Source organism: Cricetulus griseus, chromosome 9, assembly GCF_003668045.3.
Source record: "Cricetulus griseus strain 17A/GY chromosome 9, alternate assembly CriGri-PICRH-1.0, whole genome shotgun sequence".
Taxonomy (NCBI): domain Eukaryota; kingdom Metazoa; phylum Chordata; class Mammalia; order Rodentia; family Cricetidae; genus Cricetulus; species Cricetulus griseus.
Window position 1 is genome coordinate 10,256,631 of NC_048602.1, and position 17,882 is coordinate 10,274,512.

A 17,882-nucleotide genomic window follows, 5' to 3' on the forward strand; every position below is an offset into this window, starting at 1 on the left:
CTTGGGAGGCCTTTCAATCCCTGGCCAAGGGAGCCAGAGGCTTAGTGGCTTCTTTCCCTTGAGGCAGACCCATCAGCTCACACAGTAAGGCAAGCCAGCAGTTAGAAAAACTCAAATAGTGGATTGTCTTAGAGAGAGGAAAACGCCAGTGTCTCCAAACATGGCTTCTTTTTAACACAGTTTCAATGCTTCACAAAGGGTATCTCTCTGTTCCTTTTTCAAACTCCAGGAGACTGTCAGTTCAAAGCCAGCAGCCCTGCTCTTCTGGACACTTTCTTTCCTGGTAGATGTGGAGATGCGCCTGCGCTCTGCTTTAGCAATGGCCTGTGGATGCTGCCAAAGAGCTTTTCTAGCTTCTTTGAGTGGGTTTTCTGGAGAAAGGCTCAGACAAGGGCTCAGGTGTAAAGCCACAACGTGCAGAGACCCTGATGCCTCAGCTGGGCAAGCATGACAGTTGTCAGATGTGGCGATTTCCCAGTGAACTGTTGGCTTCAGGCTTGATCTTCCTGATTCACATTGGGCCCTAAAGACACAGGAATGGCCATTTCCTGCTTTTCCTTTGTCTTTTTGACATAAGAACGTAGGTGACTTCCAAGGTTATGGAAACTCAAGTCAGACTTGGAGTTGGGGAGGAATGGAGGCGCTCCAAATAGGTCAATTTAAAACAAGCCATGGTTAGGAAAGTGAAAGGGAGGACAGTTTCGGTGCCTTTCTCTCAGCCAGATTTCAATTCCAAGAAAGCTTGTGTTTTCCTGTCGGCTCCAGAATACATTTTCCTTCTGTTGACACTGAAGGAGAGGCAGCAACCTGGAGCTGCCATAACACATGTGCCTGCGTGCAAGTGCGTGCATGTGTGTGTGTGTGTGTGTGTGTGTGTGTGTGTGTGTGTGTGTGTGTGTGTGTGTCTGCGTGTGAGTGAGTGTGTGTCCCCTCATCTCTAGGGTAGAGAGATCTCCTAGTAAGGGACAGAGTCTGGAAATGCTTTAGCCAGCAGGATAGACTGTGATCACTTCTTTTTTACTTCTGAATAAACTGCTTCCGTGGCTCTTGGAGATGGGGTGGCTGAAGCTGTTGGCTTGGGTTGCCGGGCAGTGAAGTCCAGAATGGAATACGTGACTTCATCCACCTGAAAGTATGAGGGTTGATCAGTGACATCAGTCCCATGGGTCAGAGCCTCACCTTGCTGGTGATCTAGCACCGCTGTGCTGTGGCCTCCTGCACGGTGAGCCGTGGGAGACGATTCCTGTCACTCAGTGTCTGACATCCTGGTGCATGATCCCTAGAGGACACAGCTTGGTACCATGGGACAGGGTGAGACAGCAATGGGAACAGAGCCAGAATCAAGAGTCGTCCAGACGGGCTACAGAACAGCGACGAACAGAGGCCAGATGTGGACCAGGATAGGCACCGTCCTGACTGCCACCCCTCTTTGTAGGGAAGGGACGGCAAAGTGTGTTTGGGGGAGTGTAGCTGTGAAGTAACTTAATTTTCCTGCTGCTTATGAGTGTGTTCAACGTGCAAGGACACTGTGAAAGTGTCCCTATGATTTAAAGCTCTCTTTAGTCTTTGTGCGTACTCTGTTGAAAGGCTGCAATGATAAAATTTTGGCAAAGGAAGGAACAGGTCTCAGACCCATTGGAATGGAACCCATGCTTTTATTTATGGTCAGAGCAGGTTCCGAGTGAAGGAGGAGGAAGTGCTGTTGTCATTGTGTGGGCAGGGCTGTGCACAAGTTAACTTGTTTAATGCCTTTAGTCTCTTTTTGAGGTAGTCACAATGCCCGTTCCATAAGTGACGAGACCGAGGACCAAAGAGTTCAAGTTCCTTGTTAAGGGCCACAGAATGCTAGGAGACATAGCCAGGAATTTAACACAAGGTGGGGATTATTCCAAACACACACCCTTGAATTAGACTCATGGGGCTCCTTAACTGATGTTTCTTTGCTGAAGCACCAAGGAATGTAGACCCAAACTAAAGCTCACAGTTGTGTCTCCAGCAATACCATTCTTAGCCTGGTGTGGTGGCACACATTTGTCATCCTAGCACATGAGAGACTAAGGCAGGAGGATGGTCACAAGTTCAAGGCCAGAACTAGGTTACATAGTTCAGGGTATTGCATGGTGAGACCCTCTCTCAGCAAACAGGCACACAAATCAAAACAATTCAGATACCCCACTTTCTTCAGAGACATTTCATGAGCAAACAGCCAGGGAAAGTGGCAGTGCTTACCTTGTTAGGAGAGTTGTCAGAGGGGCCCAGATCTAGGGGAGCAAGAGAGATTTATCAGTACATAAAAGTGCAAAGCTGGGCTGGGCGTTGGTGTCCCATGCCTTTAATCCCAGCACTCGGGAGGCAGAGGCAGGCGGATCTCTGTGAGTTTGAGACCAGCCTGGTCTACAAGAGCTAGTTCCAGGGCAGCCTCCAAAGCCACAGAGAGACCCTGTCTCAAAAAACAAAAAACAAACAAACAAACAAAAAGTGCAAAGCTGATTTAAAGTTTTGTGACTTCTGGCAGGTGGCAGGGGTTGCAAGGGGGAGGTGGCCATGATCAGCTCAGGAATTAGCTTCCCTCAGAGGTTGCTTGGACCCACTGTGTTAGTATCAGAGGAGGAGCAGGATAGAGCCATCTGTTTCCCAATTCACACCATGCCCAGAATTGATTCTCAGCAGCATGCTCCCGTGGCAAGGAAGAACATACAGGCCACAGCACCCAGATATTCCGTAAGACAAAGAAAGTCTCCCCAAGGGAGACGTCCACATCCATAACACAGGCAGGAAGGAAGGCATCAGGATGATTCCTGGAAACATGACTTGTTTAGGCCTGCCTAGCCTAGGTGGAATGAGCTTCTCCAGGGCTCTCTCAGGCAACTCCTCTGTAGCTAGGAAGGGTACGATTTATGGGATCCTTAGTGCTGGGAAGTGGAGATCCCTTCTGTAAAAATTCAGAAAGGAAGGCGTGGTCTGTGAGCCCAGGATCCCCTGACAGAGCAGGATTCGTGGTAGAACACCGACTCTCATTCTGTGAGTGGCTTTACTTACTGTGGTTGGAGGCTGAGGGTTTGTGCTCTGTGAGATCGCGCTGGTCAGTTCCCCTAAATAAATATCAGACACTGTGACCACTATTCCCACACACAGGGCCTTCACTCCTGGAGTCGGGAGGACTCTGTGGGCAGCTCATTCCTGGGCCCCTCGCTGACACGGATGTTCTGTCACTCCATGCTTGGCACTGCCTTCTCTCCTGGGGCCTCATTCTTTAATCTATTTGATCCCGCTATAGTTTGTCTTTGTCTTTGCTGGACTCCGAATTTGATCTTTGTTTCCTGGTGCTGGGACCACACCCAGGGCTGGTGCTTTACTTCTGAGCTGTATCCCTGGTGCTGTACCTCTCTTATCTTTGATGCTGTTGCACCTGTCCTACTTAACACCTACCCTGGTTTGTTTTACACAGGTGGTTCTTTTTTAATATACTTTTTCTTTCTTTCTTTTTATGAGGGGGGTTGGGGCTTTGTTTTGTTTTGTTTTGTTTTTTGATTTTTCAAGACAGAGTTTCTCCATGTATCTCTGACTGTCCTAGAGCTCACTCTATAGACCAGGCTGGCCTTGAACTCACAGACCCTCCAGTCTCTGTCTCCCGAGCACTGGGATTAAAGGTGTGTGCCACCACCGCCCAGCTTTTTGCTACTCGTTTCTACTTTACTGCTTTTGCTGCTACATCTTAGGGTCTCTGGTTCCCCTATCCCTACATCCTTCCAGCTGCTGCAGTCACGGGGCAATGCCTCCTGTATCCTCTTGCTGCTCCTTGGAGTCCCTCACTTCTCTTTCATCTTGGACTTTGACTTCCTGACTGGAGAATAGAGATATAATTGCATCTGTTCTCTAGGTGGGAATAGACTCCAAGAAACAGGAGTACGGGGATCCTGAAGACAGGGAGTCTGAACCCACAGGGTCAGTGCTGAGAAGCAGAGGATAAGGGCAGAGGGCAGAAGAGGCCCAGCTGAGAGGCAGAGGGAGAGAAGTCCTTGCCCAATCCCAAGCATGATGCTAAAACTTGGAGAACACAGAAGAGGCAAGTCGTTCCTACCGGCCAGTCTTCCTGAAATAAAGGAAATACACCAGGGCTGCTATCAGAGCCACCCCAGCCACAGATCCAACCACGATGCCGGCGATGGCACCCACAGAGAGGCCAGAACTTCCTAGTGTTGGGTCAGCTGTCGGGGAAAGAAAAGACAAGAAGGAATAAAGTGTGAGTGTTTTCCAGTGGTGTGTCCTGGGGAATTCTCAGCATGAACTGACTTCTGTTCTCCCTTTTGGGGAACATCTTTTCTGTGGGGAGGTTTGCTGGGTGAGTTGAAGTGAGGGGCTCTTAGCAAGTGTCTCTCTACCCTCACTGCGTTTCTAAGTCCCCTCTTCCTTCCAATCCGTGATGCCACCAGTCACATCCAGGCAATCTTGGGAAGCTGTGGGGATGTGAGACAGGGCGTCTTTATGGCTGCATGTTTTCTTTCTGGGTCTCAGCTGTGGCAGCCATGAATAAGAGGTCTCTTGTGGCCATGATCTAAGTGACTGCAGGCCCTGGCTAGTGACTCGCCATGTACCAGCTCCTCTGCACAGAGACCATGGTTTCTGCAGTGGGGTAGGGAAGCAGGGCAGACCTTGTAGGGCCCTGTTCCCCTCTGCTGGGTGACTGTGGGGAACTCAGCCCCAACCTTGCAGCAAGTCTGTTGGAACCGTACTGTGATCTAAGATGCGTCTTCTCTGCCTCCACAGGGATCATATCTGCATGTGGCCCGAGGGCTAGCTCAGGCTCACCTTCACAAGTGTTTTCCTCCACTAATACCATGCTTGTCTAAGCCCATCATGGCCACATCCTGGAGGATGAAGTCTAGTACCTAGCCAAGTCTGAAATTTTGCATCACACCGCCCCCTCCTTTTTCTCTCCCATTTTTCTTTAGTAACTATGTTACAGTGGTTTCACTGTTTGGATGACATGTGTCTCCCCACACCCCTTATGTAATAATACCTTCCTCACCTCTTTACTCCTTGTTGTAACCACCTGAGGCTCAACCCTCACCAGCCTGCTGAAAACTGGTTATTAATATTAATGTTGACCAGTGTGGTATGGTATTTATGATGTGGCTGGCTCTGTATTTGTATATGGTTTCATCTATATGATGAGTCTGTCACATAAAAGCTATTTCAATTTAAAGGATAAAAAACCTGAGGCTTAAAGTACTTTTTAATAAGTACTTAAATCTGTATGGTTAATTAGAGATAGACCTGGCTACCTGACTGCAAGGCTAATACTAGTGGTAGGAATAATTGCAGGTAACCATTATTTTATTTCCTGTGTGTGTTGTATTTGCCAAGAAGTCATTTGATTATTATATGTAGTCTTTAAAAACTGCTATGAGGCAGATGAAAGATGTAATGTAACCTAGAACCCTAACATCAGAGGCTGGGGCAGGAGGATTGAGTTTGAGGTGAGTCTGGGTTACACAATGAGACCCTTGCCTTCCCAAAGGCTCCCCCAGGCTAGTGGAAGGAGGGAAATAAGGATCAGAATGAAGATAAACAAAACAGAGATGAGAGTAACAGCAGAGAAAGTGGATTCACCAAAAGTTGGTTCTTCAAACATGACTAACAATATTGGCAACCTTTTCCCAGATTAACTTTGAAAAAAAAAGAGATGGATGTTACTAAATTTTGAGACCTTACCATCTATTCTCAAGAATACTAAGAATTTCAAGAGCACTCAATAGTTATATACTAACTGTTGGGTGGCCTAGATGCACCTGACAAATTCCTAGAAACCTGGATTCTTCAGAGATGGAACTGTGAATGAAACATAAAATCAAATAGATGCTTAACCAATAAGACTGAATAAAAAAATGACAAAATTTCCCAGACTTTAATCGAAGTCCAGCTTAGTGTAACAAAGGCCACATATGGGAACCCAGAGCCAACATATTCTGTGGGGACACAACAGAGTTCCCTCTAAGATCAGGAAGAACACAGGACGTTGCTGTGACCACTTGTGTTCAAGAGACTCTTAGGTGTGTTATACAGAGCTATTAGGCTGGACAATCAAATAAAAGGTGTCTGATTATAAGGTGATAATATATATATCTGTAGATGACATGAACTTGTCTATGGAAAATCCTTAACATTCTACAGAGAGGTCTCAGAACTAAATGAGCAAAACTAGCAAAACTGTCAGCTCACAAAATGAACATGGTTAAATAAACTCTAATTCTGTATACTAATATTGACCATGGACAATTAGATTTCCATTTTTTCCTGGTAGTAGTGGAGCTTAACCTAGGGCCTCACGCATGCTAGGCAAGTGTTCAGTCACTGAGCAATAGTCTCAGCCTTAACAGTGAACAGCTGGAAAGGAAATCATAAAATAATTTATGAGAGCGCAAAAAAGAATAAAATACTTACAATTAACTCCACCAAAGAATTAAAAGACTCAACCCAGAAAACTACCAAATAAGGGATGATGAAAGGAGACAAGAAAGGAGCGCCACTGGGGTTGATGGGTGGAAGACTATGTTGTTGTTGTTGTTGTTGTGCAGTACTGGTTATTGAACCCAGGGCCCTGTGCATGGTAAATGAAGCTCTATCACTGAGCTATATTCCAAGCTCTACCTTTTAATTTCGATTTTTGAAACAGAATGTCACTAAATTAACCAGGCTGGCCTTGAACTGGCTGTGTTAGGCAGTCTTTGACTTTGGTACTCCTGCCTCAGCTTCTTGAGTGGCTGGAATTACACTGATGAGACACCTTGCCTGAAAGACTTTTTTTTTAACAGATGACAATATTACTGAGTAGTCTATCAGTTCTATATGCACATCAGATCAAAACCCCAGTGGCATTTTGTACAGAAATAGAGAAGACCATTCTAGTTGTCCTGGAACTCACTTGAGACCACCAGGCTTGTCTCAAACTCTTGGAGAGCCTCCTGTCTCTGCTCCTGGGGTTAGAGGTGAGTGCCACCACACCCAACCTTAAAAGTATATTGAAAAAGAAGTATAAAATTGCGGACATCCTTCATGATTTCATACTTTCAGTACAAAGCTGCAGTAATCAAAATAGTATACTACCGACATAAAGGCAGACTGACAGGTCAGTGAAATAGAGTCGGAAAGCCCAGAACCGCTCATGTACACTGGCCAGTGATTAAATTAAAGATTAGTTGATACGATGAATATGTGTGTTTATGGAGAGTTTCTGCATCTATATTATAATGTGCTGTCAGACATGAGCAGTTGGCGTATCATCACTTCATTTGTCACTTTTTCTGTTTGTTAGAACATTCATCTCTGCTGGATGAATTAGTTTGTGTAACCCAGAGTTGCCCTATTGAGTTACCTAACTTGGAAGGCGTTCTGGAATCCAACTGCACCTCGGTGACAAGATGAGTTTTGATCAGGCTGCTAAGATTGTTCAATGATGGAAAAATGATGTTTGAAACAAGGGATGTTGGGAAAATAGTTTATCCAGGCAAAAAGAATGAAGCTAAGCCTTCACCTGACATCATATAAAAATCAACTCTAAATGGATTAAAGATCTAAAAAAGTGGATCAGGAGCCAGGGTGAAAGTATCTTGAAATTAGATTTGGCATGGTTTCTTTGTTATGAGGCCAGATGCATAAGCAACAACCAAATGGATATTTGGACTTTAGCACAATTGAAAATGTTTGTGCATCAGAGGATGTTGTGTGTCATGTGACCCAGCAGGTCTCTGTGACATTTATTTATTTATTTATTTATTTATTTATTTTTATTTTTACAATAATCAAGGGCACTAAATGTCTATCTGAGGAGGAAAAAGTAAAGAAAATGTGATGTGTATTTGCATGGCAGTGATGTTAAACCTTTGAAAAGAACATGGTTCTGTCAATGTGACTATGCGAAAGACCCTAGAGGACATGATGCTGAGTGAGAAAACCACGCACAGAAAGACAATACCACATGAGCCCACTCAGGAGAATCTGAGAATCGCTGTGGAAGTAGAGAGAAGAATGATGACAATTACAGAGACTGATGGCAGCAGGAGGGAATGGGGAGTTGCTGGCCAAGGGACACAAGGTTTCATGTAGACCAGGGGTTAAGTTTTGAGAAGTTTGACACAGCAGGAGAATTGTTGTCCACTATAATGGATTGCAAAGAAATGAACAATAAATTTCAAATGTCATAGCATAAAATGATAAAGGAAGAAACAGATGTGTTGATTAACTTGGTCTGATCATTCTAAATTGTATCTAAATATTATTTCTCCTACATGTATTGAATTATGATATCAATGTAGAAACCACTAAACACTAAACAAAGAACTTTATCAGGAAAATGAAACTCTATTTCCAGAATGACAGAAAATACTTGTAAATCAAACATCTGGCAAGAGGTTAATGTTCAGAGTGTACAAGAAATTCCAACAAAGCAAACAAACAAAAGAAAACAAACAACCCAACAGGAACACAGGAGGAGGTGAGTGGTAAGGAATAGACTTGACAGGAAGTGTGTGCATGGCCAATGAGCACAGGGAAAGGTGCTCCACTTCCTTCTCAGTCATTGGCAAAAGGGACATGAAAATCACAGTAAAGAACCAACTCCCATCTCTTAGGATTCCCTCCATTAAAAACAAAGACGGGAAACAGGAGTTTTGGAATATAAAGCAGTTAGCACTCTGGGGCATTGCTGAATGGGAGGGTAAAATGTAACCAGGAGACATGGCACTGAGGCTCCCCAAAGAGTAAAGACATGCTTGCAACTCAGTAAGTCTACATGCAGGATTGTAGGGGGTGGAGTGGATTCACAAGAGGTGTTTGCAATGGACAATGATGGTGGTTACACAGAAATAGGAATAGACCTTATGACGCTGAACTATACATTTCAGAATGTCTAGAGTTACAAATCTTATATATCAAAATATTTATAGGATGGGTGTTTTGCCTGCTGTATTTCTTTGCACCACATGCTTTTGTGGTACCTGAGGAAGATAGAAGAGGGTGCTGAATTCCTCGGAGCTTCAGTTACAGACAATAATAAGCTGTCTAGTGGATGCTGGGAATTGAATCCCTGTCCATTGGAAGAGAAGCTAGTGCTCTTAACTGTTGAGCCATGACTCCAGTCCCATAAGACATACACACACACACACACACACACACACACACAAAACTACACACTTCCAAAAATAACAGAAAAAAAGTCTTTGCAAGGAGGTCATGTTGTAAATGTCAGCATGAGGATAAGAAACTCATTATATGGGCCAACAAGATGTCTCATTGGTAACACTGCCTGCCATGCTGCCTCCCAGTACCTACCCCCAGCTGCCACAGATAAATAAATATATAAACAAATTTGGGCCAGTCAAGTGGCTTAGCAGATATAGGTCTTGCTCAGCCACCCGAGTTCAATCCCCAGTCCCAAGAGAACTGGCTCCCACAAATGGTCCTCTGACCTTCACATGGGCATGGAACATACACAGAGAGTGAATAAATAAGCAAATGTAGTAAGGACTCAATGCAGGTCCTTTCTATGCATGGACTTTTTATTTATGGATCCAAATAACCTTGGAAACAAACTACTTGGAAAAAAACATGTATACAGTGAGTAATGTATTTCTCCCTTATTTAACACGTTAACACTAGTGCCTACGCAGTATTCTTATTAGGTGTTGGAAATAATCTAAAGAGGATTTGAATGTTTGTGAAGGTGTGTAGAGTAACGTGAATATTTGACTAGATTCTGAGAGTTGACTGTGTGTTTGACTCAGACCCTAAACTCTGAATCACTGTGTGTTTCTATTGGCTACATTGACATCTATTGTTGTTGTTATGGACAGGCTGTCTCAAGTTTACCTGGGCTGTCCTTGTCATCCTATTCTGCCTGCTTCTTGCTCTCTCTGTGTCTCTGTGTCTCTGTGTCTCTGTCTCTGTCTCTGTCTCTGTCTCTGTCTCTGTCTCTGTCTCTGTCTCTCTCTCTCTCTCTCATAGACAGGGTTCACTGTACAGCCCTGGATAATCTGGAGCTCACTACAGTGATCAGGGTGATTGGGAACTCACAGAGATCCAGCTGTCTCTGCCCTGGTTTGCTGGGTTAGAGGCGTGCAGCACATGCTCAGCTTGCTTGGTGTTTTATCATGAAATGAACGTCCAGCCATCACCAAGCTGACTGTATTTGTATCTTGAGCTCTGTTTTTCTCCTTGTGACTTTTGCCCATTTTGTTGATAAAGAAATTGCCCCACCCCAACACTATGGAGTATTAAGGGAGGAGAGGGCACTCACCTATTATGTCCAGCTGGATGGGGTTACTCCTCTTGGTACTGACTGGATTGGAGACCTCACACTGATACTCCCCAGAATCCTCTCTCCTGACAGGGTCTATGCTGAGGGTGCTGTTGTTGTTGGACAGCTTCATCCTGCCCTTGAGGGCCAGACTCTGGCCATTGAAGAGCCAACGGATGGAGATCCCTGTGTCTTCTGAAGAGCAGGTCAGGTTCACAGATTCCAGTTCTTTGACTGTGGTGTTGATGACTTGGATGATGGGCAGAGTCACTGCCTCTGTGGATAAACAGTGGAGGGGACAGAATGAGAGTCCTTCACCCTCAAATATCTCAGCCAGCTCACAGGGCCCTCTGCAAGATCACATGTTTGGGTTTAAGATATGGTCTGTAAGGAGAGAGCTGAATCTTCCCTTACCCAGATCACCCACAGTGACCCCTGACTCGAGGTATGTGTGTAGATTAAACACTCAGAGCCTCTTGGTCAGAAATCTCCTGGGGGTATGTTTTTTCCCATTGATTTTTTTTTTGTGCAAATTCTTGTCTGACACTTTCTGTGAGTGTGAACAGTCAAGTTCCTCCATTATAAAATGGCCTTCTATTTCTTTTTTATTAAATAATATATCATGGGGTTAAGATGTGAAGATAGCTCAGCTCATCTTAGAGGATTTAAATCCTAGACATCAGGACTGGAAGAAATCCCAAACTAAATAATTTCAGCTTGAACAAATATTTTCTTTTATGCCCCATGGATATGGATTAAACACCACAGAAAAGTAGTGAATTGCCACAGCATTGATAACAGCTTGTCACTTTAATCCTTGATACTATTTTTTTTTTTTTTAGGGCAGGTCTCAGTGTATCATACAGGCTACCCTAGTTCTTGCCATGTTGTTCACACTGTCTTAAGGAGAACTCAAAGAGAATTACCTGCCTCAGCCTCCCGACTGCTATAACTAGAGGTCCACCATCCTTAGATCTTACCATAGAGATCTCCTGGCTCTTTCCTTGTGCACTCCTCTACATGGAGACTCCACAGAGGGGTGTCTGTTCTCCAAACCAGTGTACTCCACCGTTCTCAGTGATTACCTCAGGTGCTGGTGCTCAGAGCTCACATGGACTTTCAGAGCCAAGACAGTTCAGAGCCGGCTAACCTGTAGTTCCTCTTTCCACTTTCCCATCTCTGAATTCAAGGACTCTTGAGGTTCATCACTGACATTTTATTTTACTTTGCTTTTTTGCTTGATTTTTTTTTTGAGGCAGGGTCTCACTTGTAGCTTTGACAGACCTGGAACTTGCTATGTAGACCAGGCTGGCCTTGAACTCATACTATCTACCTGCCTCGCTCCCTCCTTAGTGCTGGCATTAAAGGTGTGCTCAACCACTCTCAGCCGACATTTGTTTTTTGTTTTTTGGTTTTTTTTTTATGAAAACTGCTTGAGGCTTTATTAAAGTTGTTTAACGACCTAACCCCATGTTAACTTGGGTCTTTCACCCACCCGCCATGGCGGATGGCTAGCAAAGACAGCTCGAAGAGTCTGCATAGAAATCTTATAGGGCAGCGTAAGGGGAGTGTCCAGGGGTACACACAGGCTCACGATTGGTGTGTCTCCAGGCTTGGAGGGCTTGCCCTGTGTTGTTATGGCCCATAGCCCCCCCCCCCAGGGTGGTTGCTATGCTCTTTGCGTCATTGCTGTGCACTTGTCCGTAAAGCACACCCAGAGCCGTAAAACATAGCACCACCAGCTAACTTCTGATTGGTTCCTTGCCACGAGGCAGGCATCTAACCTCTTAGTGACCAAGGCAAGGTCAGACAAGCACATGTTCAGCTGTTATGGCTGCCGAAATGGGGAGCTGGTCCCTTTATTCCCCCAATTTTTTTTTGGAAATTCCAATCATGGAATTGCTGTATCTCTAGCGCCCCCATTAGGGAGTGAGAGATATTGGCATCCCCATGCACGGGAGTTCCTTCTGACCTAGCATTTTAACCAGGGAAAATGGGCGATGTATTCTTCCCATGCTACTTCCTGCTGACTTTGGGATGAAGTTAGGGACCCAAGAAGGTTGAAATGCTAGTCAAAAGCAAAAATGGGAATTTAGGCAATTTGGGGAATCCACCAGGGGCTGTTGGCAGACTCTGTTGCAGAGACGGGGTGTCCACATCAGCCGGACTGGTTCACATCCACAGCAAGTCCAGGGCTCGCAGTCTACTTAGAACAGCCTATAGTCAGCAACAGATGTCTGACATTTGTTTTTTAAACCTTGAGAAGAGTAAGCATCATCAAATAGTCAGTGACATGGTTCACCCAGACTCAGAGCAGGGCTCCCAGGCACCTTCTCCAGCCACTCTTCCTGTCCCACGGAGCCAGACACCCATGAGACAGTAGCAGTGTTGGCAGCAGAACTCTGACCTGCTGCTCTCCCCATCTGGGCAGAGTTTTCTCCTCACATTTGGAGAAAAAGAATGTGAGCACAGTTGAAAGCCCTGGGTGTGTCTTCTAGGACACGGAGAGCATAAGAAGAAAATGGGGAGGACAGGAAGGTTTGTGCTAGTGACAGAAAGGGATCTTTCTGTAATGAAGACTGTCCCTCCCCTGGGAGGTCCCTCACACAACCTGAGGCTTTCCAAGGCTGGGAGAACCCTCCTCCTCACCTTCCAAGCTCCATCCCTATCAGCCAGGAGAGGTCAGAGAAGCAGAATACCAATAGACACGGGGATGGAGCAGGAAGCTCGGGGGTTGGGGGGAAGTGGGGAAAGATTGAGTTTTGTTTCTTCCCATAGACAAGGGCTGGAAATTAAATCCCTTTGCATCTCCCCAGAAAGTCAAAAGACTCCCTTCCAAACCTGGTGCTGATATTACAGAGATCCACTTACCAAGGACTGTAATGTTCTTGACTGTGGTCCTATTGAGGCCAGTGACAGAGTTATAGACGAGGCAGGTATAGGATCCACTATTATTAGTAGAGATGTTGAGGATAAAGAGCTCTTGGGAGGATGCCCGGAGCTCTCCATTGACAGACCAAGAGTACTGTGCAGGTGGGTTAGAGGCTGTGTGACAGGAGAGGCTGAGGTTTGTCCTTGTCTGGAAATGAGTATTTGAGGGGGAGATGATGGGGACATCTGGACCATCTGGAGCAAACAGAAGAAAGCCACATGTGATGTCATCAGAGGGAAGAGGAAATCCTGGTCTGCAGAAGGCCATGCCATCTCTTTATCCGTGCTATAACCTCAGATCAACAGCTACTATTCAGAGCTGGGGTGCAGATTAGAAGAAGAATATTCACGCAGCATGCACAAGGCTTGATCCATGCTAATCACAGCACACAAACAGCCCCACTGTACATCATGTGTGCACTGAGCCTGAGTCTGAGATGCCACCCGTCTCCATCACCCTGAGCCTCTCTAGGCAGAAGTCCCTCTGTCCCATTCTAGCTCAATGCTGGGCCTAGCTATGTGTGCTTGGGTAGACCAGGATACCCTGGGCAGCCTAGGTATGTGTGTGGTGGGTCTGTGTCACGAATCCAAGGGGACTGAGTGTCCTAGCTCTAGCCGTCTGTATTTATGCAATTGTAGCCAGGATGAAACAGACAATACTCACAGGTAATGTTCAGAGTGAAGGGGTCACTTCGGGAGTCGCTCACTAGATTCCGGGTTTCACACTCATAGGGTCCTGTGTCCGTTCTCACAACAGTGAATAAAGTGAGAGTTGTGTTGTCCTCAGACAGCTTCAGCCTGTCATCTTCTGAGAGGCTTTGGTTATTTATCCTCCACAAGTAGGTTGTCTTCTGAGTCTTGGGCTCACACGTTAATGCTACCGAGTCCTCACCCTCCATGGGATTGGAATTGTTGGTTGTGATTCTGGGCTTGGATAGTGGTTCTGTGCAAACAACAGAGAGAAGATTGCCCTGTCTGGTACCTCTGATTCTTGAATGGGCCTCTCCCAACCAGAGACAGTCTCTTATCACCCCGCCTACCCGGATCCTTAAAGAATCATGTAGGAAACAATTTACATGCAGATGGAGTCGCTGAGTGCTCTGAGATAATGGGGCCTCCTGAGCTGTGCATGGGAGAAGCAAGGGCTTTCTCATGAGTGAGTTGGGCTGCAGTGTTTGGGGATGGACAGACTCAAGCCTTGGAATCAGGGACCTCATTTCACCTCCTGGTCCTCACCGACCCATTGCAGCCTTGACACACAATGCGAGAGTCCTCCCAGCTGCAGTGACCTCCACTGCTCAGTGTAGACCAAGTCCCTCCAAGCCTTTGCTGTTCAGGGCTGTCCTACACATACGTCATGATTAGTCTTTCCATTGAGCTTCCCTGAGAAACCTGACAGCCTGTCAGAGATCTCACAAAGATCACCATCTGGCTGGCCTTCTGTCGGGACCATAGGTGGACCATTTTTTGTCAGGTGTTGGATGTTGATTGACATGTATAAGACAACCGTAAAAGAATCCGGAGTCTATGAAATGATCTAGAAGCCTGAAGGACGCCTACTAAGGTCTCCACAGTGGGAGGCTGGCAATGTGGCTGTGGACGGATAGCTTGCGCCACCCATGGCCTATGTGGCCCAGACTCAGTGACTGTATTTCAGATTCTGTAAAATGGGACACTTGGTAACTGATCATTGCCATGCCTGGAAGTTAACCTTAAATGTGAACAATGACCTGACCTTTGGCTAAGCAGTATGTGTTACCATTTGCCTCATGAAATAATCCCTGGGTTGGACCCCTGGAGGCCGAGGGGCTGCCCTGTATACAGCTTTTCCTCCTACCTCTTTAGAGCTCTTGACCTTCCTGTGAGGTCTCAGAAGACCATCAGATCAGCTGGCCGACTGCCTGTCACACCTCCCTACCTAGGGTGAGCACTCTGAGTCTCAGAGGAGATGCCTGGGTGACCTACCTCAGACATGGCTCTCATAGGCTGACAGTCCGCAGGTCACCAGCCTATAATCAATTATTGTCCCCAGTCAGCTCCAAAGGGAGGTCAAACTCCAACCCAGTCTACAAGCTTCCCAGCATTCCTGGTCCAGCCTGGGATGGAGGTCTGGAGCAAATCTTTGGGTTCTCATTTCTCTGTGAGAACTGGATTGTTTTCTCAGCCAGGCCCTGCCTGAGTCCTGAAGGGTCTTTTTTAAGGCTGTGTTCACAATGAGCATCTAAGACCCTGGGCAGAGTCTGTTATGCTTGGGCTCAGGAACCAAACTGTCTTCTTCGAGGGTGGATTCCAGTGAGAATTCCTGATTCATTTCTCCACCCTGTGTCCTTCACTAAACGCTTAAACCACCATTTGGGGACAATAATACTGAGTCATCCAGGACTGACAACCCTATGTGTGAAGCAGGATTACCTCCACCCATGACTCAGAGGTTACAGAGAATTACTTACGGTGTACATGGAACTGCACGGATGCTTTTTCATTATCAAAGTTTTCCAAGATCATATGTAGCAAGTAGGTTCCAGTGTCATTCTGAGTGACATTCTGGAAGAGCAGGGATCCATTGTGGTATATTGTCTCTCTGCCACTGTGTGCAGGCCCTAGTATAGTTGTACTAGTGGATACTACAAATCGTGTTATTTCATTACTCGGATTCTCAACCTTCCCCTTGTACCAGTAAAAGACGAGGGATTTCTCTGTCAGATTGTGGACCTGTAGAAGGACGTTTGCCCCTTCTGCAACGTCAGGCGGAACTGCTTCAAGAGTGACTTGGGCAGTGGCGGGAGAGTTCCAGTAGGTTAAAAGTGAGGCTAAGAGGGGAGAGAGAAAAATCTATCAAGGTTAGGACCTTTGTATGTGGTAGAAATTTGAAACCTGAGTGCCCTCAACTATCAGCCTTGGGGTGTGTGTGTGTGTGTGTGTGTGTGTGTGTGTGTGTGTGTGTCCTGTTTGGCGGAGGTCAGCAGCATCACCTCCATTCCTCAGAACTCCTGAATCTGTCCCCTGAATGACAGTGTCTTCTTGGGTGTCTACACAGCTCACCCCTCACTCCCTCAGATCCCTGCTCAGAATCTTGGCAGTGCAGGCATGTCTTCTCTGACCTCCTCCTATACAGACTCTGTGCCTTCATTTTCTACCCTTTCCCTGCCCTGTTTCTTCTTATGTGCTTGTCAACCCCTGAGGGCACCTTCTAGGTGTCCTTGCTGCTCTGTCCTCGTGCCCAGTAGCACTAGGACTGTGTGAGGAGAACTAGTTTGATGTTGGTTTAAACCCCACAGCCAGGAACAGGTTCAGATACCTGTGAGATAATCAGTGTCCCAGAGCCTGGGGTTTATTTGCAGGTTTCTCAGGGTCATATGTCATGTTGCTGTTTACTGGCCCCAGTTTAGTTTTACTTGGAGAGTCACAGAGTTGTGAATGTCAGTCTTCAGGGTACAGTGGCCAGTGCTGATAAACTTACAAGGGGGAACAACTGACTTTTCCTTTCCCGCCTTCCAATTTGCATTCACTTTGAGCTTCCTGTTGCTCTCAGGCATCAAGCAGAAGCCAGATGGCCTTTCTCAGACCCTTTCCCTCTTCCAAAGACCCCACCCAGTCTCTGAGCTCCCTTGCTCTCCACCCAAGGAATGTCTCCTCACCTGCAAGCAGGAGTCCCCTCCAGGAGAGAGGTGCTAAGGTGAGCTCCATAGTCTCTGATGCCTGCTAGACTCTTTCTCTGGAGATGTTTGCCTCTCAGGCTGCTGTCAAGCCTGGCTGCTCTGGTGTCTGCTCTGGGTTTCTTCCCAGACCTGAGCCTCCTCCCAGAGGAGGGCACCTCCTGCAGTCACATGGGCTGGGGGTGGAGTCTGTGTGCCAGTTCTGCCTCCCATCCTTTTATTCCTTTCTGGTTCAGTGTTCTAGAACCTCTTTGTGCCCCAAGGCTGAGAAGTGTCCTGTGTCCTGAGAGAATAGCAGCTCACCCCAGGGCTGCCCTCTGCTGTGTCCTGGCCTTGTCTGTTAGCACCAGAGGGAGTCCCTGCATTTCTGTAGCCAAGAGTGTATTTCCTTGTGACACAGAAACCCAGCAGAGCCCAGTCTGCCCTGTGTTTCCAAAGCTCTGGGAAGGTGGGAGTTATCTCTAGTGGTTGGAAAAGGTCTAGCTGAGCGATGACTGTGGAGGATCCAGATCCATTATCACTGGTGTCACCAGACAGGAGTCTGATCCAGGGATACGAGTTATCTCAGGGGTTGTATATCCTGGTGTGCAAGAAAAGGTGACCTGTGTGTCCTAGAAACAGGACTGTGTGCTCCGACTTCCTATGGAGGGCACCAGGGAGACACCCCTCACCCCCATCCTCCTGTGCTGTCTGAATTTGATTCGGGTTTCTCCATGCCCTCTTTGACCTTTCTGGATGCCTTTCTTCTTAGTGTTTTACCTGTGATCTTCCCATCTTTCCTTATAGATGAGGTGTGTGGGGGGGGGCGGGAACTACAAAGGGTCTCCTTGCAGAGTGGGCTTCTCAGAGACACAGGAAATGACTATGTGAGGGAGCTCCAGCTCTGTTGGAACTGTTCTGGAGCTTAGGTTGCAAGACAGCATCACGCCTCAGGTCGAGTTTTCTCTGTTGATATGTGGTGTATTGCCGCCCCCTGGTGTTCATGAGGAGACCTGCAGCTC

The 17,882-nt window shown here is 46.5% G+C and overlaps 1 protein-coding gene across 1 annotated transcript; it reads right to left on the bottom strand.

Annotated features, from left to right (window-relative positions):
- Window positions 1-1,006: 1,006 nt before the first annotated feature.
- On the bottom strand, window positions 1,007-16,912 carry LOC100766202 (carcinoembryonic antigen-related cell adhesion molecule 1). The gene is made up of 9 exons (XM_027430320.2): window positions 16,864-16,912; window positions 15,676-16,035; window positions 13,890-14,168; window positions 13,166-13,420; window positions 10,295-10,570; window positions 4,082-4,208; window positions 3,040-3,092; window positions 2,230-2,261; window positions 1,007-1,126 (listed from the first exon to the last, which is right to left on the bottom strand). The coding sequence occupies exons 1-9, from the start codon at window positions 16,910-16,912 to the stop codon at window positions 1,007-1,009; spliced, it is 1,551 nt and encodes a 516-aa protein (XP_027286121.1).
- Between the last annotated feature and the right edge of the window lie 970 nt (window positions 16,913-17,882).

Excerpts from the sequence above, each read along its gene's own strand:
- LOC100766202 (XM_027430320.2), bottom strand. The coding sequence starts at position 16,912 with ATGGAGCTCACCTTAGCACCTCTCTCCTGGAGGGGACTCCTGCTTGCA. Across the intron at positions 13,421-13,889 it reads CTTCACTCTGAACATTACCT|ATGGTCCAGATGTCCCCATC; the intron begins GTGAGTATTGTC and ends TGTTTGCTCCAG. Across the intron at positions 10,571-13,165 it reads CAAGAACATTACAGTCCTTG|AGGCAGTGACTCTGCCCATC; the intron begins GTAAGTGGATCT and ends GTTTATCCACAG.